This window comes from Delphinapterus leucas, chromosome 11 (assembly GCF_059928025.1).
Source record: "Delphinapterus leucas isolate spDelLeu-1000000601 "Yukka" chromosome 11, BTC_Dleu_Yukka2, whole genome shotgun sequence".
Lineage (NCBI taxonomy): Eukaryota > Metazoa > Chordata > Mammalia > Artiodactyla > Monodontidae > Delphinapterus > Delphinapterus leucas.
Window position 1 is genome coordinate 80088774 of NC_143139.1, and position 23104 is coordinate 80111877.

At 41.4% G+C, this 23104-nt stretch overlaps 2 protein-coding genes across 8 annotated transcripts in view; one reads left to right on the plus strand and one right to left on the minus strand.

Moving 5' to 3' along the window:
* APAF1 (apoptotic peptidase activating factor 1) overlaps window positions 1-17562 on the plus strand; it is a 131336-nt gene extending 113774 nt beyond the window's left edge. For 3 of the 7 annotated variants that reach the window (XR_016394816.1, XR_016394817.1, XR_016394815.1), the window contains exon 28: window positions 1-17560. This exon is cut by the window's left edge. The gene's annotated coding sequence lies outside the window, so the exon portion shown is untranslated. The other 4 variants (XM_089920008.1, XM_089920007.1, XM_089920009.1 and 1 more) reach the window with 2 other exon arrangements.
* The window catches only part of ANKS1B (ankyrin repeat and sterile alpha motif domain containing 1B), an 82937-nt gene that overhangs the window by 8177 nt on the left and 51656 nt on the right, over window positions 1-23104 (minus strand). Inside the window, exon 7 of the mRNA XM_022599860.3 lies at window positions 20678-20815. Within this exon, the coding sequence (XP_022455568.1) occupies window positions 20678-20815 (138 nt within the window). The remainder of the gene's footprint in view (window positions 1-20677; window positions 20816-23104) is intronic.

A 23104-nucleotide genomic window follows, 5' to 3' on the forward strand; every position in this document is an offset into this window, starting at 1 on the left:
AATGTGCAGAAGTGACATGCTGGGACTTCTGAGGTTACATTGTGAGAGGTCTCTCAGCTTTCATGGAACATTCCCTCTGAGGGAAACCAGCCATGTATAAAAAGTCTGACCTCCCTGAGATCACCATGTTGTGAGTATGTCCAAGCTGGCCAGGGGAAGAGGCTGCCTGGAGAGAAACAGCAGTTGCAGCCACCCCAGCCCAGGCTCCAGATATGAAGCAAAGGAGTGATACTGGACATTCAAGCTCCAGGAGATGCCACACAGAGGACCAAGGCCCCAGACAGATGGCTCCAGTCAAGCCATCCCAGCAACTGCAGTCATCTGAGTTACCTAGTGGAGACCCCAGATGTTGTGGAGCAGAAGAGCAGAACTGCTGTGCTCTGCCCAGATTCCTGACTCTCAGAATCGTAAACGTGATAAAGTGCATGTTGTTTTACAGCACTAAGTTTTGGGGTGGTTTGCTAAGTAAGCAGTAATAGATAACTGGGATACCATGCAGTGCTAAGGAAGGCTGGCTGGACCCTCATTCAGGTGGTGGAAGAGGAACCATCAACCTGTGAGCTGGTCACAATTAGCAAACTGAATCCAACAAAACATAAAGATCATACACCATGACCAAGGTGGATTCATCCCAGGATCACGAGGATAGTTCAAGATACACAAATCAATCAATGTGATATACCACATCAACAAAAGAAAAGGTAAAAACCACATGGTCATCTCAATAGATGCAGAAAAAGCATTTGATAAAATTCAACATCCATTTATGATAAAAACTTACAAAAGTGGGTATACAGGGAACATATCTCAACATAATAAAAGCTATTTATGACAAACCCATGGCCAATATAATACTCAGAGGTGAAAATCTGAAAGCCTTCCTGCTAAAATCTGGAACAAGGATGCCCACTCTCACCACTTCTATTCAACATAGTATTGGAAGTCCTAGCCACAGCAATCAGACAAGAAAAAGAAATAAAACGTATCCAAATTGGTAGGGAAGAGGTAAAACTGTCCTTATATGCAGATGACATGATACTATATATAGAAAACCCTAAAAATTCCACACAAAAACTACTAGAACAGTAGTAGTACAAATTCAGCAAGGCAGCAGGATACAGGATTAACATACAGAAATCGGTTGCATTTCTTTACCCTAACAGTGAGATGTCAGAAAGGGAATGTAAACAGTCCCTTAAAGTTGCATCAAAAAAGACTTAGGGGGCTTCCCTGGTGGCGCAGTGGTTGAGCGTCTGCCTGCCGATGCAGGGCACACAGGTTCATGCCCTGGTCCAGGAAGATCCCATGTGCCGCGGAGCGGCTGGGCCCGTGAGCCATGGCAGCTGAGCCTGCGCGTCCAGAGCCTGTGCTCCGCAATGGGAGAGGCCACAACAGTGAGAGGCCCACGTACCGCAAAAGAAAAAAAAAAAAAAAGACTTAGGAATAAACCTCACCAAGGAGGTGAAAGACTTACATGCTGAGAACTACAAAACATTAATAAACGAAATTGAAGATGATTCAAAGAAATGGAAAGACATCCCATGCTCTTGGATTGGAAGAATTAATCTTGTTAAAATGGCCATACTGCCCAAAGCAATCTACAGATTTAATGTGATCCTTATCAAATTACCCATGACATTTTTCACAGAAATAGAACAAATAATCCTAAAATTTATATGGAACCATAAAAGACCCAGAATTGCCAAAACAGGCATAACCCTCCCAACTCTTCAGGCAATACTACAAAGCTACAGTAATCAAAATCGTGTGGTACTGGCATAAAAACAGACCTATGGATCAATGAACAGAATAGAGAGCCCAGAAATAAACCCATACACCTACAGTCAATTAATCTTCAAGGAGGCAAGAATATACAATGGGGAAAAGACAGTATCTTCAGCAAGTAGTGTTGGGAAAGTTGGACAACAGCATGCAAATCAATGAAATTAGAACATACCCTCACATTATACACAAAGACTTAAATATAAGACATGACACCGTAAAACTCCTAGAAGAGAACACAGGCAAAACATTCTCTGACATAAATTGTACCAATGTTTTCTTAGGTCAGTCTCCCAAGGCAATAGAAATAAAAGCAAAGATAAACAAATGGGACCCAATCAAACTTATAAGGTTTTGCACAGCAAAGTAAACCATAAACAAAACAAAAAGATAACCTACAGACTGGGAGAAAATATTTGCAAATGATGTGACCAATAAGGGCTTAATTTCCAAAATATACAAACTTCTCATACAACTCAATAACAAAAAAACAACTCAATTGAAAAGTGGGCGGAACACCTAAATAGACATTTCTCCAAAGACAACATACAGGTGGCCAATAGGCACATGAAAAGATGCTCAAAATCACTAATTATTAAAGAAATGCAAATCAAAACTACAATGAGGTACCACCTGACAGAGGTCAGAATGGTCATCATTAAAAAGTCTACAAATCACAATGCTGGAGAGGGTGTGGAGAAAAGGGAACCCTCCTACACTGTTGGTGGGAATGTAAATTGGTACAGCCACTATGGAGAACAGTATGGAGGTTCCTTAAGAAACTAAAAACAGAGCTACCGTATGATCCAGCAGTCCCACTCCTGGGCATATATATACGGACAAAACTATAATTCAAAAAGATACATGCACCCCAATGTTCACAGCAGCACTATTCACAATAGCCAAGACATGGAAACACCCTAAATGTCCATTGACAGATGAATGGATAAAGAAGATGTGGTACATATATACAATGGAATACTACTCAGCCATAAAAAGGAATGAAATAATGCCATTTGTAGAAACATGGATGAACCTAGAGATCATACTAAGTGAAGTCAGAAAGACAGACACCATATGGTATCACTTAAATGTGGAATCTAAAATATGACACAAATGAACCTATCTATGAAACAGAATCACAGACATAGAGAACAGACTGGTGGTTGCCAAGGGGGAAGGGGTTGGGGGAGGGATGGAATGGGAGGTCACAGTTAGCAGATATAAACTTTAATATACAGAATGGATAAACAACAAGGTCCTACAGTATAGCACAGAGAATTATATTCAATATTTTATGATAGGGACTTCCCTGGTGTTCCAGTGGGTAAGACTCCACGCTCTCAATGCAGGGGGCCCGGGTTCGATCCCTGGTCAGGGAATGAGATCCCGCATGCATGCCACAATTAAGGAGCCTGCCTACCGCAACTAAGACCTGGTGCAACCAAATAAATAAATAAATAATATTAAAAAAAAAAAGAAGCCCACATGCTGCAACAAAGGTCCTGCGTGCTGCAACTAAGACCCAGCGCAGCCAAAATAAATAAATAAATATTTAAAATCCTATGATAAACCATGAGGGAAAAAAATATAAAAAAAGAGTGTGTGTGTATATATATATATGTATATATATATATATATATGTATTACTGAATCACTTTGTTGTATAGTAGTTAACACATTGTAAATCAATTATACTTCAATTAAAAAAACCCTAAAAATAGAGTTGCCACATGATATGATCCAGCAACCCCACTCCTGGGCATATATCCAGACAAAACTATAATTTGAAAAGATATATGCACCCCTATGTTCATAGCAGCACTATTCACAATAGCCAAGACATGGAAACAACCTAAATGTCCACTGACAGATGAATGGATAAAGAAGATGTGGTATATATACATCGACACAATGGAATATTACTCAGCCATAAAAAATAATGTAATAATGCCATTTGCAGCAATATGTATGGACCTAGAGATTATCATACTAAGTGAAGTAAGTAAGAAAGAGAAAAATACCATATATCATTTATATGTGGAATCTGTGAAACAGAAATAGACTCACAGACATAGAGAACAGACTCGTGGTTGCCAAGGGGGAGGGGGAGGGAAGGATTGGGAGTTTGGGTTTAGCAGATGCAAACTATTACATAGAGAATGGATAAACAAGGTCCTACTGTAGAGCACAGGGAACTATATTCAATATCCTGTGATAAACCATAATGGAAAAGAGTATGAAAAAGAATGTACATATACGTATAACTGAATCACTTTGCTGTACAGCAGAAATTAATACAACATTGTAAATCAACTATACTTCAATAAAATGATAAACAACAACAGCAACAGTACATAGTCACAGGAGGTCGGAGCCTCCACTCCCAGCCCCGACCTCGGGGAAGGTGGCTGATGCCTGTGACCCATTTTGGTCACAGCATCATGGTAAGCACTAAGGAGTCCCTTTACATGCTAGCCCAAACCACAGAGCTGGAATGTCCTTTCAAGTTGGCATGACCACACTCTCATCTCTGGTTGCTACCTTGCTCGGGCATAAATCCAAACTAATTTAGCTTTATGTTCGCTACCTCTCATCCCTCAAATGCTGTAACCTGGTTGTCTCTGACCCTGGCTCCTTCTGCCCCTCCTAGCTTGTTGGAAAATACCTGCCTTGGCCTTTCCAGCATGAGTCTCTTTTTGGGACCACACTCATTATGGCAATTGACATTATTTTCTACCTTACACAGACCACCAATGAAAGAAGGAAGCCTGTGTGCATGTGTCCTCAGGGCTGGTGTGGGGGGCAGTTACTGGGAAGAGTATGCTCTGAGCCTCAGTTATTTTATTTATTTATTTATTTTTGCGGTACGCGGGCCTCTCACTGTTGTGGCCTCTCCCGCTGCAGAGCACAGGCTCCAGACGCACAGGCTCAGCGGCCATGGCTCACGGGCCCAGCCGCTCCGCGGCATGTGGGATCTTCCCGGACTGGGGCACAAACCCGTGTCCCCTGCATCGGCTGGCGGACTCTCAACCACTGTGCCACCAGGGAAGCCCCTCAGTTATTTTTTGTTTGTTTTAAAATGGGGATAATAACACATGCAGGTGGATTATTGTGAGAATCATTCATAATAACATTTACCCTAATGTCAACACCAGCCAACATTTATTATTTACTGTTTGCCATGTTGCACATGGACTATCTCATTTAATCCTAACAGAAACCCTGTGGGACTTACCATATTAAACAGCTGTGGGGCCATTATCATCCTTGTTTTGCATGTGAGAGAATTAAGCTCAGGAAGGTTAAATAACTTGTTCATGAGGCCAGAACCTGGCTGAGCTGGGATGTGTGTGAATCCAGGTGTTCTGAGAGGCTGCGCTCTTGATCACTGTACCTTAGAATTATACTTAAGATAAAAAGACTCAACATCACTAATTATTAGAGAAATGCAAATCAAAACTATAATGAGGTATCACCTCATGCCGGTCAGAATGGCCACTATCAAAAAAAATCTAGAAACAAATGCTGGAAAGGGTGTGGTGAAAAGGGAACCCTCCTGCACTGTTGGTGGGAATGTAAATTGATACAACCACTATGGAAAACAGTATGGAGGTTCCTTACAAAACTAAAAATAGAACTACAGTACGACCCAGCAATCCCACTACTGGGCATATACCCTGAGAAAACCATAATTCAAAAAGAGTCGTGTACCACAATGTTCATCACAGCACTATTTACGATAGCCAGGACATAGAACCAACCTAAATGTCCATCGACAGATGAATGGATAAAGAAGATGTGGCACATATATACAATGGAATATCACTCAGCCATAAAGAGAAACGAAATTGAGTTATTTGTAGTGAGGTGGATGGACCTAGAGTCTGTCACACAGAGTGAAGTAAGTCAGAAAGAGAAAAGCAAGTATCGTATGCTAACGCATATATATGCAACCTAAAAAAAAAACAAAAAAAGGTACTGATGAACTTAGTTACAGGGCAGGAATAAAGATGTAGACATAGAGAATGGACTTGAGGACATAGGGTGGGAGGGGGGAGCTGTGGTGAAGTGAGAGTAGCACTGACATATATACACTACCGAATGTAAAATAGTTATCTAGTAGGAAGCAGTAGCATAGCACAGGGAGATCAGCTCGGTGCTTTGTGATGACCTAGAGGGGTGGGATAGGGAGGGTGGGAGGGAGGTTCAAGAGGGAGGGGATATGGGGCCATATGGCTGATTCACTTTGGTATACAACAGAAGCTAGCCCAGTACTGTGAAGCAATTATACTCCAATAAAGATCTATTAAAAAAATAAATGATAAAAAAAAGACTTCGGCAGATCTAAATAGACATTTCTCTAAAGAATACATACAGATGGGCAGTAGGCACGTGAAAAGATGCTCAACATCACTAATTATTAGAGAAATGCAAATCAAAACTACTGTGAGGTTACCACCTCAAACTGGTCAGAATTGCTATCATTAAAAGTCTACAAAGAATAAATGCTGCAGAGGGTGTGGGGAAAAGGGAACCCTCCTACACCGTTGGTGAGAATGTAAATTGGTACAGCCACTATGGAAAACAGTATGGAGGTTCCTTAAAAAACTAAAAACAGAGTTACTATGTGATCCAGCAATCTCACTGCTGGGCATATATCTGGAGAAAACTCTAATTTGAAAAGATACATGCATCCCAATGTTCATAGCAGCACTATTTACAATGGCCAAGACATGGAAGCAACCTAAATGTCCATCAGTAGATGAAAGGATAAAGAAAATGTGGTGTTTATATATACAATGGAATACTACTCAGCCATAAAAAGAATGAAATAATTCCATTTGCAGCAACATGGATGGACCCAGAGCTTATCATACTATGTGAAGTCAGAGAACGACAAATACCATATGATATCACTTATATGTGGAATATAAAATATGATACAAATGAACTTATTTACAAAACAGAAACAGACTCACAAAGAAAACAAACTTATGGTCACCAAAAGGGGAAGGAGGGGGAGGGATAAATTAGGAATTTGGGATTAACAGATACACACTACTATATATAAAACAGATAAACAACAAGGACCTACTGTATAGCACAGGGAACTATACTGAATATCTTGTAATAAACTATAATGAAAAAAATGTATAACTGAATCGCTTTGCTGTACACCAGAAACACAACATTGTAAATCAACTATACTTCAATAAAAAAAATAAATAGAAGACTTCTGCAAACTGCTAAAAAAAAAACAAAAAAAACAACTTAAAAACATTAAATACGGAAGCTCCTGGGTGGTGGATGCATCTTGGCTGCAGTGAGGGTCTCATGCCTGGACCAGTCTCCAGGCAGAGGGTGTTATGATTTGACGTGAACCCTGAACCCTTAGCACAGGGATTCTCAGCTGGTGGCCCTGCCCCTCCCATGATGAGGGGTGATGTGAGGGAGGAAAGGCAACACTCCCTCTCCAATGGAGGCTCTTTAGGGTGGAGGCAGGGAATCCCAATTCAATGGGGGCACATTACAATCTCCAAAGCCCTTCCCTTCTCCCCCTGGCATTTTGATCTGTGGATTAAGAATTGCTACATTAGAGGTATTTGCAAGACCATCATATTTTAAGGACAGATTCTAAATGTAATCCAGGGATGCAAACTTGTTTTTCTATGCAAACTAGATTGATCTGTAGGCCAGCCTGTATTTACTGTGAGCTTAAGGCAGTCAGGACTGGCAGTTGAACATCAATCACCACGGTATTTACTGAGCTACTTCCTTGTGTCAGGGGCTGAGTCCCTGGTGCCTGGCTTCTAACACGTGTCCAGGAAGTGCTCCCTGAATGATGTCAGGAAGAGGGGGCTCACGATGAGACAAAGAGGTGTACCCCATTGTTCTCCTGCATCCTAGTCACCGAGGCTGTACCCGGCACACTCATCATTTTGGTGTTAGAATAACTGAAGCATAGGCTTTAGGCAATCTGTCCCCTAGGGAAAACTCTGGGCACCCAGGTAATTAATTTATATTTAATTGGCTCATCACTAGGATTTTTCTGTGTTGGAAACTCCTGGTTTGAAAATCTTTTGGGCTCAAGGGTTCAAATGGCATATTTGCAAGAATATTCATCGTTGTTTAAAAATTTCCCCCAATAGGGAACTGATTAAGTATACTACATAGATCTACACAGTGAGGTACTAGGCAGCCATTTAAAATGAAAATGGAGGCATTTAAAAAACTAGTTAAAAGACTCAGTAAAAATTATGTATACGTACATAGATGGTATCTGTCTGTGTGCATAGAAAACAGTATATATCAAAACGTTACTAGTGGTTATCACTAAGTGTTAAGATCGTAGACAAATTTTCTCTTCTTTATATTTCTTTGTATGTTTTGAACTTTATTCAAATGACGAATAATTTTACAATCATAAAAAATAATAAGCTTTTGCATTTTGAGCATTAAAAATAAGAGAAAATCTTCTAGCTCAAAATAATCTTATTCTTTATCCATCACCTGCCTTTTCCTTCTTTGGCAGAGAGAGTTTGGAACTGTTTTCCAGGCAAAATCCAGGCCCTGTTTTCTGGTGTTTCCACAGCTCACCCCCATGTACTAGTGGGGCTGGCCATCCATTTGGTCAGTTTTTGTATTGGATGTCAATTCCAGCATCTGCTCAGCTGAATTTTAGAATACTCAGTTCTTCCTTTAACCTGGAAACCCAATGCCTCTACTCCAAGTCCAGAGCAAAGAGTTGACTCTTCTGTCCAATTTCTATCAAACCCAGCTGAAAATTCTATGTGGACATTAGCTTATGGACATGCAGTCAGTCCAGTCTTATAGCCGTGCTAGGTTTGATCCCTGCACCAAATCGGACCGCCTGTCAACTTGAACCACATTCTACTTCCTCTCATACAGATGATAAAGCAGTGGTAGCAGCAACTACCACATGACATTGTTAACTACACCCCAGAGACCAGCTAAGGGCCTGACATGGATTATCTAACCCTCACAACCACCTTGTAGAGGAGGAATTATCATCCCCATTTTATGTGTGAGAAACTCATGATTAGTGAGATTGATTAACTTGGCCAAGTTCACACAGCTAGTCAGGGGCAGAGCCAGGATTCAAACCCAGATCTGACTTTAGATAAGACAGTGTTTTGTGCCACTGGGCTGTCCTGCCTTATTGCTTTCATGAGTCTGTTGGTGTTCTGCCTCCACTTTCACTGGAGGATCCTCTGAGGAACCATCTTGTGTTTTGGAGATTCAGCATATGAATGTTGGTGAAGACACCATCACACAATATCCCCTCCTGGAGACCCAGGACAAAAAGTTCTTTCACCATCGCATCAAAAAAAAACCAAAACAAAAACCTAGGAATAAACCTACTTAAGGAGGCAAAACACCTGTACTCTGAAAACTATAAGATGCTGATGAAAGAAATTGAAGATGACACAAACAGATTGAAAGATATACCATGTTCTTAGATTGGAAGAATCAATATTGTTAAAATGACCGTACCTCCCAAAGCAATCTACAGATTCAGTGCAATCCCTATCAAATTACCAATGGCATTTTTCACAGAACTGGAAAAAAAATTTAAATTTCTAGGGAAACACCAAACACCCCAAATAGCCAATACAAAAAAAAAAGAAAGAAAGAAGAACGGAGCTAGAGGAATCAGGCTCCCTGACTTCAGACTATATGACAAGCTACAGTAATCAAAACAGTATGGTACTGGCACAAAACAGACACATAGGTCAATGGAACAGAATAGAGAGTCCAGAAATAAACCCCCACACTTGTCAATTTATCTACAACAAGAGGCAAGAATATACAATGGAGAAAGGACAGTCTCTTTTTAATAAGTGGTGCTGGGAAAACTGGACAGCTACATATAAAAGAATGAAATTAGAACATTCTCTAACACCATATACACAAATAAACTCAAAATGGGTTAAAGACTTAAATGTAAGACCGGTATACTATAAACTCCTAGATACTATAAAATTCCTAGAGGAAGACATGGGCAGAACACTCTTTGACATAAATCGCAGCAATATTTTTTTGGGGTCCATCTCCTAGAGTAATGGAAACAAAAGCAAAAGTAACAAATGGGACTAACTTAAAAGCTTTTGCACAGCACCGGAAACCATAAACAAAACTAAAAGACAACCTACGGAATGGGAGAAAATATTTGCAAACAGTGTGACCGACAAGGGATTAATTCCAAAATATACAAACAGCTCACACGGCTCAGTATCAAAAAACCACAAACAACCCAACCAAAAAATGGGCAGAAGACCTAAACAGACATTTCTCCAAAGAAGACATACAGATGGCCAACAGGTACATGAAAAGATGTTCAACATCACTAATTATTATAGAAATACAAATCGAAACTACAATGAGGTACCACCTCACACCGGTCAGGATGGCCATCATTAAAAAGTCTACAAATAATAAATGCTGGAGAGGGTGTGGAGAAAAAGGAACCCTTCTACACTGTTGGTGGGAATGTAAATTGGTGCAGCCACTATGGAGAACAGTATGGAGGTTCCTTACAAAAACTAAAAATACAGTTACCATATGATCCAGCAATCCCACTCCTGGGCATATATCCGGAAAAGATGAGAACTCTTATTTGAAAAGTTACATGCACCCCAATGTTCATAGCAGCACTATTACAATAGCCAAGACATGGAAGCAACCTAAATGTCCATTGAGAGATGAATGGTTAAAGATGTGGTACATATATACAATGGAATATAACTCAGCCATAAAAATGAATGAAATAATGCCATTTGCAGCAACATGGATGGACCTGGAAATTATCATACTAAGTGCAGTCAGAGAAAGACAAATATCATATGACATCACTTACATGTGGAGTCTAAAAAAATGATACAAACGAACTTATTTACAAAACAGAAATAGACTCACAGACATAGAAAACAAAATTGTGGTTACCAAAGGGGGAAGGAGGGATAAGTTAGTAATTTGGGATTAACAGATACACGCTACTATATATAAAATAGATAAACAACAAGGACCTACTGTATAGCACAGGGAGCTATATTCAATATCTTGTAATAATCTATAATGGAAAAGAATATGAAAAAGGATATATATGTATATATATATAACTGAATCACTTTGCTGTACACTGGAAACTGTAAATCAACTATGCTTCAATTAAAAAAAAAAGTTCTTTCAGAATCACTCTCATTGAAGTTTTGTCTTCTGAGAGGATGGGGTATCCTCACCCAAGAAATATCAAGCATGTAATGACTGTGTTTTCCTACTTGCCTTGACCTTCAGGAAGCTCAGAGCTAAATCTGTGGCTCAGTTCTCGTAACAATGTAGAATTCTGTGGTTGGCATGTTGATGTTAGAACTTTCCCCTGGGTCTTGATCTTCTTTTTAGTGTGTATTTTCCCTACTTCAGATCCATGTGTATCTATATTTTCAGATTTAACATACCTATTCATGTAGGCTGCCTTAAGTCCTTTATGGAAGGAGGCATAGTATAAATGGTGGTTGTTTGTTCACTTAAACATTTATTCGACAGCTTATTTTGTTTAACCCATTACTGAAAAAATGGCTGACAAGGTACATCAGACACGAGTCTCACATCATCTGGTTAAAGTGACAAAAAAGGAAGTGTGCTGAGGAGAGAGGGGACACCACAGGGAGAGAGGCCCTGCTGGCTTAGGCTGGGAGGCTGCTGTCTACAAGTGGACAATTCTGATCTGTCTGCAGGAACTTTCCATTAGCATTAAAAAAAGCACAAAAAAACACCACATTTTAGTGACTAAAATTGAAGGAACAAATAATTGTATTCCATAGTCTCAGGAAGCTACAGGACCTGAATATCCTTTGGCTCCTGGGGGCCAGCAGAAGCAATTCCTGAGGTCGGCAGAGGCTATCTGCACCTGAAGAGGGTGCAAACAGACATTCAAGGAAAAAAGGGCTCTATCTGTGCAAAGAAGCCTGGGGTGTTAAGAGGAGCCTCAGAGGTCTACTACACCAGTGTCAGTGAGTAAAGACCACGCCTGGATCACCTGCATGGGCTAAGTCTGCCCTGGGCTGCCTGCCTCTATACCTATCACTGCCACTGAGGAGATGACACTGACAGGGGGTCTGGTCCTGGTGACCTTTAGGTCCCTCTCCACTGGGAGCTCCAGGGTTCCCTGATTAGACGCTGTTGTCTGTCTTTTACCCAACCAACAACGGCTTCAGTTTAGAGATGTATGTATAGTTGATGCCATGTTAAATAGTGGCACATTCCCCAAAGGCTGGACTGCAGGTCTCAACAATCCACCAGCCAGTGCACAGAAGTGCAGTGACCACGGGGCTGGCTTTCACCACAGGGGATGTCGTCACAGCAACGCTCACCCCAAAACTATTCTAAATGGCCAAGTATTTTGTCTATTATTAAATGGCTTTTATTCTTAACAATATGCCCGTTCCCCACCTCTCCCTTTGCCTGGTGAGTTACTGCTCAACCTTGAAGATTCACCTGGGGCATGACGTCTTCCAGGAGCCTGCTCTGAATCCCCTTCCCCGACACCCCAGGCTGTGCCAGGTGCCCCTCCTCAGATGGGCACAGCTCCACTGACTGTAAAGAATTTATTAGGATTTTCTCTTTATAGATCCAAACGCCCCAGCTGGCTGAGCTCCTTGAGGGCTCTCCTCTCATTTGACTGCGTCTCTAGGGCTTAGGGCATATCAGGTGCGCAATAAATGTTGGAGGAACTGAAAAAAGGACGCTGCCCGGTAGGTCCCTAAGATAAGAGGACTTGCACCTCAAGGGTAAGATACGGGTGCCTGTGGATGGCCACAGCGGATTCTTCCCTTCTATTTTCTCTCCACAGGTAGATCCTGGCTGAATAAATGCTGAACCAGTGCAGGGCACGCCCTTTGGGCCTAAAGATAAAGCGTTTTCAATACGGGTCTATGGTGGGGCCTCCAGAAAGAAGCCACATTTCTCCTCTGGCTGTATTTTGCTTGTACATCTTGTTTTTTAAGAGCCAGGGTAGGTTTCATCTACAACTTGCTTCACCCACGTCTTGAGGCAAAAATAACTGAGAATATTCTGGCCATATTCACAGAATTCATTGATATTCCTTAGCTCTACCTACTTAGTTCTCTCAAGTACAAGTCAGTGATTAAGTCTTGATAGATTATATTTATAGAAACAAATACTGCCCAATCACAGGTCTTCCGCATTTAGAAATAAACATCAGGCATTCTACTAAGGTGCCTACCTAGCCCAGGGCTGACACAGCAACTGGATAAAGTGCAGAGAGTTTCTTTAGGGCTAATTCCAGCCAACTAAAAGAACAATGAAATTAATATTTCTCCCTAAATGTAACAGGGGTACATGTAGAAAGTTTTGAAAATACATAAAGAAGAAAATTAAAAATCACCTGCAAAATTCTACTGCTGGGATATGGCCCCTGCTACATTTTGGTTTCTTTTCCTTTTACATTTGTATATACGCACAAATACTTTTATAAGCTATATGAATATTTATGTGAATTTAAAAACAAAATTAGAATGATATTTACGCGCAGTTTCATGAGTCACTTTTTCACGCAACATTAAATCATGAATGGTTTTTGCATGCCATTAAATGGTCTTCAAAAACCAGATTTTTAAAGGTGGCAGAGCATTCCACTGCATCTGCTAAGGTTTCACGTCATGCCTCACCCCAAGTACGTGAGTGTCATCAGCTCAGTGAAAAACCAAGAAAGGCTTTCTTATAAAGTTAACAGGTTCTCTGTAGCAATCATGTACTCACGCCCGGTGGTCGCCTGTCCACATGGAACCACAGCCTATGGTGGCTGGACAGCAGACCTCTCACACCCATGCTGGAGGGGCTGGCCTGCCAGGGCAGAAGGGGAACACGATCCGTCTTTGTCCTGTTACTTGGCAGGGACTTGGGGAAAGGATGTGCAGAAGAGAGATTTGCTGGATTTCAACTCCTCGCCACTCTTCAAAAGTAAAAGCTCCTAGTGGAACCTACAGTAAACCCTTCGCCAACTTGTGATACCTCCAAAGGGGCATTTATCACATTCAAGACGCTTCTTACCTACCAAATTTTAACGCTTGTTGAAAATCTTTCTCAAATGGACAAGACAGTTGATAAAAATGACTTTTTCTCTGCTTATGGCAGACGACTACCTAATGCCTCACCTCATCTTTCCAAAGTGCATTAATGAATTGTCAGGCCTCCAAGATGCCCACATGTTCATACAAACTCAACGTTCAGCTTCCAGCCCCTGTGTCCCTCTCCTCTGGGAGCCCTCACCCTGCTGGGGCCAGCAAAACTGCAGGAGAGCACAGACAGGATTTTACTGCAACCATTCGTTATGTCCTTGATTCTCCCTCTGAACTCGGACATCCTGGAGAGCAGTGCGGTGTGCCTGACTCACGGCAGGCACTCAATAAATGTAGAAATATATTTTATGCAGACATGGACTTTTCATCTCAGGTGTGGGATACCGCCGCATCAAATGTACGTTGTAAACGGAAAACTGGGACATAAATCCTCACACAGGTCTGACGGGAAAGAACAGAACCAGCCCCGTAACTTCTGGTGCTGCTCTCCTGCCCTTAGAAGCTAAGACTGACTGAACATGTGCTAGACACGGACGTGTGTCATCTCACTGAATCCTTACAGTAACCCTAGGCAGCGGGTACTGCTGTTATCTCTATTTTACAGATGAGGAAACTGAGGATTACAGGCGTTCTTGCCCAAACTATGAAACTAAGAAGTGCCGACCTGGGATTCAAAACCAGGCTGATTCTAAAGGCGTCACCCCTAGACATGACATTTGATTTTCAGTACGTTGGGAGGGGGCTATAACGAATACATGTACGAATGCTGCAAAACAACCTGTGAAAAAAATCAGAATGACTACTTTCTTTCTAACTTCATAGAAAATGGGATTGATTTAAAGCTCTGATAACATCCATCCCCCTCAACCCTCAAAAAAATAGGGATGAGAGGAAAAAAGAGTGACTAGTATTCTCTTAATATTCACCCACCTTTGGCTTTATGGCTTAGTTAATTCTCAACGATTTATGCCAACGGAGAGGAGGTATGGATAAATGTAACCCAGCAGTGTTAATGTATTTTTCTTTGGGCGGGGGAGGAGGTGGTATATAACGGCCATAGGACTGGGAGTGCTGCTGTGTTTTGTTTTTTTTGTTTTTAATTTTTATTTATTTGGCTGCACTGGGTCTTAGTTGCAGCATGCGGGATCTAGTTCCCAGACCAGGGATCGAACCCAGGCTCCCTGAATTGGGAGCGCAGAGTCTTAACCACTGGACCACCAGCGAAGTGCCATTTTTATTCAATCACTCCTGCCACTGACTTGATGAGTTTCAGCTGCTGCAAGGGGCCAGGGAAAGGCTTCTACTTAAGTGTAGGTTGCTACTTTGTAAGTGGGAGACTAGCCAGGGAGTGTTACAGTCCCATCTTAAGGGCTCTATGCACTTTAGCATTTTCTTACATTGCCATTTATTTTCATAGTATTATAGTCCAACAGGTTGAGGGCCATTTTCAGGTGGAGAAAATGAGAAACAGAATGAAAGAGACCACCTAGTTCCACATACAGTATTAATTTCGTTGTCAGAGGTCAACTAACATCAACGATAACGGAAGTTCTTTTGCACTTGTAAATTCCCACTCTGTGGGACAATCTCTGCAACATAAGCCATAAGTACTTTCCATTCGGAACCCCACGCTACTCCACGAAAAGAATCTCCGAGTTTAAGAAAGGGAGAAATGGGTGAAAGTGGTCAAAAGGCACAAACTTCCAGTTATAAGACGAATAAGTCCTAGGGATGCAATGTACAGCATGGTGACTATAGTTAACAGTACCGTACAGGCATACCTCGTTTTATTGCACTTTGAAGATATTGCTATTTTAAAAAATTGAAGGCTTGTGGCACCCTGCATCGAGCAAGTCTACTGGCTCCAGTTTTCTGACAGCATTTACTCATTTTGTGTTTCTGTGTCCCATTTTGGTAATTCTGGCAAGATTTCAAACTTTTTCATTATGATTATATTCCTTATGGTGAACTGTGATCAGACCTTTGACGTTACCATTACAAAAAGATTAGGCCTCGCTGAAGGCTCAGATGATGGTTAGCATTTTTTAGCAATAAAGCATTTTTCAATTAAGGCATGTACATTGTTTTTTTAGACATGATGGTATTGCACACATAACAGGCTACAGTGCAGTGTACACATAATTTTTATATGCACTGGGAAACCAAAAAATTCATGTGACTTGCTTTATTGTGATATTCGATTCATTGCAGTAGTCTGGAACAGAACCTGCAGTATCTTTCAGGTATGCCTGTATTGTACATTCGAAAGTTGCTGACGGAGTAGATCTTAAAGTTCTTATCACACACACACACACACACACACAAAATGTGTAACTGTGTGAGGTGATGGATGCTAACTTATTGTGCTGATCATTTTGCAGCAATACATATATCAAATCCTTATGCTGTACATCTAAAATGAATACAGTGTTATATGTCAATTTTATCTCAATAAAACTGGAGAAAATTAAAGGGCTCCGGAATCTCACTTTCATGAGACTGATTATGACAGAGTGGTCGACTCTGGTGTTCTTCCCCTGTGCTTAGGTTTGCTGGTCCCTAGTGATGGAAAAGACTATAAAATGCTGTCCCCCTGCTGACCATGGGTTCCTGCATTTTGTCATCTCTGTTTCTCCAGTTTAGATCCTTTCACGGCCCACATTCAGCCAAGAAGGCACAGGAAAGAGGGAGCCTCGTCTCCCCCACGCACCGCCCACCGGCATGAAGACTTTGACATTCTCTACACATTCCACAACCAGTCTAAGCCGTACACACTGAAGATGACAGAATTTGGGAGGTGCAAGGAAGAGAAAAATGAGCATGGTTAAAATTATCAAAGACTGCAAACATGTTCTTTATAGAGAAGCGAGAATTAGCCAGGGTTTAGCGGCAGTCATGGCTTTTAATGCTATTTAAACAAAATAAACCTTTCGTATTTTAGAACTAGTGAATGAGGTCCCTCCCAGATTTTTAAAATAAATCTGACAGTCTCACAGAGAATGCATCAAAATCTTTCTAATCTACCTATCTCCATTCTATGTCCTAGAAATCTAGACGGAGTGAATAATATAAGATGATAGTTGCCAAATGATCTTGGTTATATCTACCTCTTTCCTATGGTGGCCTTTTAAGGATGATCACTGCAGCCTTGGGATCTGGTGGCCACTGAAATACCCATTCTCCCTCTTGTCATCTCAGCAGCATGGATTTCCCCTTCATTCATTTGAGATAAGAGTGGAGAAGAGAAAAGCTGAATCCGTTGTTTTAAGCCTTACAACTCCTGGTCTTGTAACACATTCTTTTTTCCTACACAGTCCTACTCTCTTCCCCCAAGTTTCCACTGCCTGGAAGGTGGAGGTCGGGCAGCCTCTTGTTCTGTAGTGGATGAGATGTGTCCCACTGGGGAGGTGACTAGAAATCAGCGGCCACCATAGTGAGTCTAGAATGCAGAGTAGGTCTGGAGCGCGCCGGTAGGTACATACTGGCTTTTCTTGGGAACCCTAATTCCCTTTCTGCTCTAGTCTTTTAAATTTTTCATCTACCTGTCATTAAAAACTGAAAATATCACAAGCTGAATTTAGCATAGATTCTAAGTCATGGAAACAAGCTTAGAGAAGATAAAGCGTAACATTTCCTGAAGTGTGTTCTGCAGAACACCACCTCCGTGAGAAGCTCTCCCCAAAAGAGGCTACCACGGCCAAATGAACTTGGGAAACCAGGTTCACTCCACCCCCTCCCGGTGTCTGAGCCTGTGAAGGGCTCCGCAAGGTCCCAGAATAAAGGAACTACGTTAAATTCACATGCTCATATTAGTAGGGGGGCTTGAGCCTCCAAGACCGCAGGATTTCTATGGGAAAAATGCTCTGAATTTCAAATCCAACTCTCCGTAAACTGGAAGCCTCCTAGACATCATTGGGTTTTCTTGGTGATAAGAAATATTCATAAAAACTTCCTGTGACCCATAAAAGATCTACAAGGTCAAAGTAGCAATAACTGCAATTAAAAATGTGCACGTACTCATACACATCAGCTGAAAGACTAAATGTATACTTAAGGTATTCTTTTCTTTTCTTTTGCCATTTGGGCAGCCTGGGGGACTGGTTCATACCAAAAGAATTTTAAGGCTTCAAGACTGGACTGAATATTGAACTGCCCTACATAAAGATACAAAATCCATGCTCAAAGAGGTTTTTTTTTAGTGCAAGCAAAGCTTGGTGCATCTCAAAATTGCTCGAAGGCCCACGTTAAGGCTGGTGGCCTTTGTTACTATTTTTGAAGTTAGACAAACTGTTCACCTAGAGAGGATTAAAATGGTGGATTTGTGATGTAAGATGAAAATCCTCTGGAGCTGAAACCAGACTCCTAACCTAGTGAATGTCTACATTAAATCAAACATCTGGATGAAAAAACAAAAGGTGAAGCAATTCTCCACTCGTTTTCCAAATGTATCAGGAACATCATGTTGATCTTAAAACTAAACAATTGACTATTTTTCCCCCACATTTCACTTCTGTATTCTGGCGTCACATATACACACGCTTAAAAAACTCAAGAGGCCAGATGGCCCATGGGCATCATTTTTAGCTTCAATAGAGAACAATGTTTTGGATACCCTGATGAAGGCAAATTATATGTTACTCTAAAACCAATTTAGAAAGAAATGCTGCAATACCCAAGGGAAGGGTGGAATTCATCCTGACAATACTGGAATACTAATGTTGACATTCAATGAAAACGCTATATAGATGCAATATACCAATAGAAGGCCTACAGAATCTATGCTTTCTTTCGATTGTTTCTATTTTATTTATTTTTTCTTCTATTTTTTTCAATTCTTTCACAAGGGCAGTGGGAAAACTTCGGACCACAAGTACACTTCTAGAAAATCTATCTTATGTCTTTTAGCAGAAAAAGTCCAGGCTGTGAACTGTGAGGTCAGCAGGCAAGGAGAGAGAAGAGGTGGTGCGGGGGAAGCAAACACTGAACACGCATTATTTATGAACGCTCTACATACGTTCCTTCATTCCAATCCCAAAGAAAACCTGTAAGGTACAATCCCCGTGCCTATTTTATAGACAAAGGAAATCAGGACTCAGAAAAGTCCTGCAACTCGTCTAAGACCAGGGAGCAGGCAGCAAGTTGGGATGTGAACTCTCAGCAGTCTGTTCTTTCTATGACAGCAAGGCAAATCCCAGAGAAAGGTGTATCATGCAAGCCAAAATGTATGTGGATAGAATGGAATTTTGCTGTTTTAAGAAACAATTGCGGGACTTCCCTGGTGGTGCAGTGGTTGGGACTCCGAGCTCCCAATGCAGGGGGCCCGAGTTTGATCCCTGGTCAGGGAACTAGATCCCACATGCATGCTGCAACTAAGAAGCCTGCATGCCGCAACTAAGGAGCCCACCTGCCACAACTAAGACCTGGTGCAACCAAATAAATAAATATTTTTTAAAAAATGCTTAAAAAAAGAAACAATTGCATTTCACAAGAATGGCAAGTTATGTCTAAGGCACCAGAAACCTAATGCTGACATGGCTTTAATCAACACTGTTGATCCCATGCAAACAAACGCATCCAGAGATATCTAGAGCAGCCTTTGAGGGTTTGGCTTTGCAGTCCTTACTGTTAACACAGACCACCTGTATATTATTCTCCTCATGCCTCTCAAAATAGAAAAAAAAATTAAAGGCACATAGCATTCTTTCCTGTTTTCAATCTTCAAAACTTGAAAGGGATGGGCCACACACAGCCTGATACAACGTTCTGGGCACGAGCCTAACATCCCTTAGGATGGGGTAAATACTGGGTTACTGTGGTCCTTGGTCCGTGGGAGTTTGTCAGAACTAAAAATGATTGCTTCAAGCAGTCTTACCCATGACATTGAACTGTGGGCTGGCCTCTCAAGAATATATTATACTGCAATTTCTGTGTAATTCTTTAAACCTGTGTATTTCAAAACTTGAGCAGAGAAGAATTGTCAAATTAAAGTGACATTTTAGAATTCTTCTGATTACAAATTATTTCATGGTTGTAGCTGTCTCTGTTCTGTCTGCTTCAAATTTAGAATGCCCAATGTACTAAAATAGAGTTATCCTCGAGCAATTTGTACCATCCTGAAGGTACAAGAAGGAATACTTGTTATTTTCTAGAATTGCTTCCATTTTCCAAGCTTGTAATATATGGGCTAGTTTTTAGACTTAATGACAAATAGGACTATAGGTGTGTAACACCATAAGGACGTCATTACAAGACTAACCTCTGAATACGGGCCATATTCAAATGAACCAAACCTTGCTGTTCCCAATTATTATTTATAAATGTCTAATTTAACTACTATTCAATATAGAAAACCACAAATATTGTATGAGGCACTGAATTTATTTTTCCTCCAAACAAACCTAGACTATCATGCCCTACTACTTAGAAATGGCTACCAAAGAAACCAACAGACATAGCAAAGGAACAGAAAGGCTGGAAGACATTTACTATATTTTGGAACCAGAGAAAGAAAGGAACTCGTCTGATATGAAAAGTGAGGTTAGTAACTGAGCAATGACATTTCAGATACTGGATAGAAGTGGAGTTCTAAATTTAATGAATGAACGAAAATACAGAAAAAACTCAGAAAAGCTGAGTCTGCAAGATACCTTACACCAGGTATACCTTAAAACTTGGTAAACAAGCCAAGCATCTAAATTGCAAGCTGGGCTTTCAATAAAGTCCAGGTATATTCAGGGAAATATTTAGTTTGTCCAAAGAGGGTAGCTACTCACCACATCGAAGGCAGTAAACACGTGACAGTAGTGGTGATTGGACTTCAAATCTTTTGTGATATAAGCGAATGTTGAGAGGTCTTCTGGGTCCTGGGCAGCACAGGAGATATTACGAATTTCATGTTCGGCGATTATGTTCTGGAAGAAATGACACAAACGACCGTTGTTTTCCTCTGCAAACCAGCATATTTTAGAACCAAGGCAAATGATCTGGGAAGCAGTTGCTTTCCCTCGTCCTAGAATGTTCTAGAGCAGCAACATTCAAAGTGATTCAACACACTATCCGTGGGCAAAGGTACACCAGGTCTGGAAGGAATGCTTTCGTTTAATTAAAAACAACCTAAAATAGTCCTGTCCTGGAGCAGCAGTTCTCACACGGTGCTGCGTGCAGAAGCAGTCTGGGTGGCAGACACTTTAAAAAAAATAGTAACTACTAAGCATTTCACTGTTTCCATTTTCCATGTAGAGTCAGCACCGCCTCCTGCTAACCCTGTCTGGAAAGGATCACCTGCCATGTTGTTCTGCCTGCCGGGAGGCTGATCCCTCACCCTCTTTTACCTGTTGTCTTGTGCCTGGCCCCTAGCTCCCCAGAGCCAAGGCAGGTAGGCGAGGGTGCGTCAAGGCGCTCTCTCATGAAGACTCCGTGGAGACTAAGGTGTAAGGGCGGGATGAGGGAAACACCACGCTGCATGCTAGGTGCAGCGCCCCGTGGATGACAACGCTTTGCTAACTATACCCGCTGTGTATCATTATGAGCGGTGCTGTGGTACCCCTCATCATCAGCTCACAGGTGGCGAAACCAGTACTCAGTGTAAGGTGTGCAGGGCAGGTAGTGGAACTGCGCCTGAGGTTACGTTGCAATACCTCTCAGCCCCACCTCTCTCTCACTGGTTGAACATAATTTAATTTTTTCTCTCGGCTAGCGCTTTTTCATGCCATCTCCCTGCCAGCCCCCTTATCCCAACCTGCCTCTAAGAATAATCGGTGGGAGGTAACCGAGGAAAGGTTTAAGTACCATTATCCCGAAGCACAAAATAACCAAGGAGCATCACCTGGGCTGCCAACCCAGCCAGAAATTTCTTTTGATACACTGATGTATTTCAGAAGCAAAATATTTCACATAATCATGCAAACATTTCTTAACCTCACAATATCCCGTTTATGTTTGTGCAGTTGTCATAGATCTAAAACCCTCAATGCTTTAGTTACCCTAATTACTTTGTAACTGCACAGTCTTAAGTAACCTGAGCGAATGTAATGCTCTGTGTATACTCATCAATGCCTAAAATTGCTTACAAAATGCCCTTTCCTGCCAGCGCCCCCAGCAAATACTTCACGCCCCTCACTCTACTGAGCTATGTGGTTGGTAAGCAATTACAGAATTAACACATAAAAGAAAATTAAATTAAGACGTTCTTCACAGTGACCCTGTATGTTGACGCTACATGCAGTGCTGTCAGAAATAACTCAAATTGAAATCAGAATCCCATAAACAAGTAACATCCTATCGCAAGACAGAGTTTCAAAATAGAAGGTGCTGATCCTCTTCTGGCATCCAGATAGCATTTCTCCAAGGAGAAAACTAAATTAGGAGCTCGGTGAGTCTTAAATTTAAAATTAATGAGCTCTGCGTGGTCTTTATAGGTATGACGTTAGCAGGTGCTGAGAGCCTCCGCCATCACTTTAATTGGGGGCTGCTATTACTTCGGGAAGCCTGTGGATTTGGTCTCACCTATCCAGGATCCACTATTACTGAAAATAGAGCATTGGCTCCAACTTTTAACTAAATTGGCATTTTGTGTTCTTGAGACTTTCTTTTTTACTAGCATAAGGTTGATCAACTTCTCGGGAAAGTGTTAACAGTGAAGTGCCCTGTGATTTTTATTGCACTGAATTCCCTGAATCTTGCCAATTCACAAGATGTCACTCCTGACAATTTTCAGTGGTGTGGACAGCACTGTGGCCCAGGGAAAAATTGTAAAGTAGGTAAAGTGTATCTTTGGGGATCTCTCTTAATTATGAACCGCATGTTTGCATCCTCCCCAAGTTTGTATCTTGAAATTCTAGCCCCCCAGTGTGATGCTGCTTGGAGGTGGGCCTTTAGGATGTGATTAGGTCATGAGGGTGGAGCTCTCGTGAATGCTATTAGTGCCTTTACAAGACAAGGCAAGAGAGCTAGCTGGCTCTCTCTGCCGTGTGAGAACACAGCAGAAAGACGGCCACTTATGAAGCAGGGAATGGGGGCTCTCATCAGACACTGAATCTGCTGGTGACTTCATCTTGGACTTTCCAGCCTCCAAAACTGTGAGAAATAAATATTCATGGTTTAAGCAACCCAGTCTATGGTAACTTACTATAGTGCTAAGACATTTTTCCTCTTTCTGGGTCCTCCCTCCCAATTTTCTGGAAACCGGCCCCCTCTTCTCT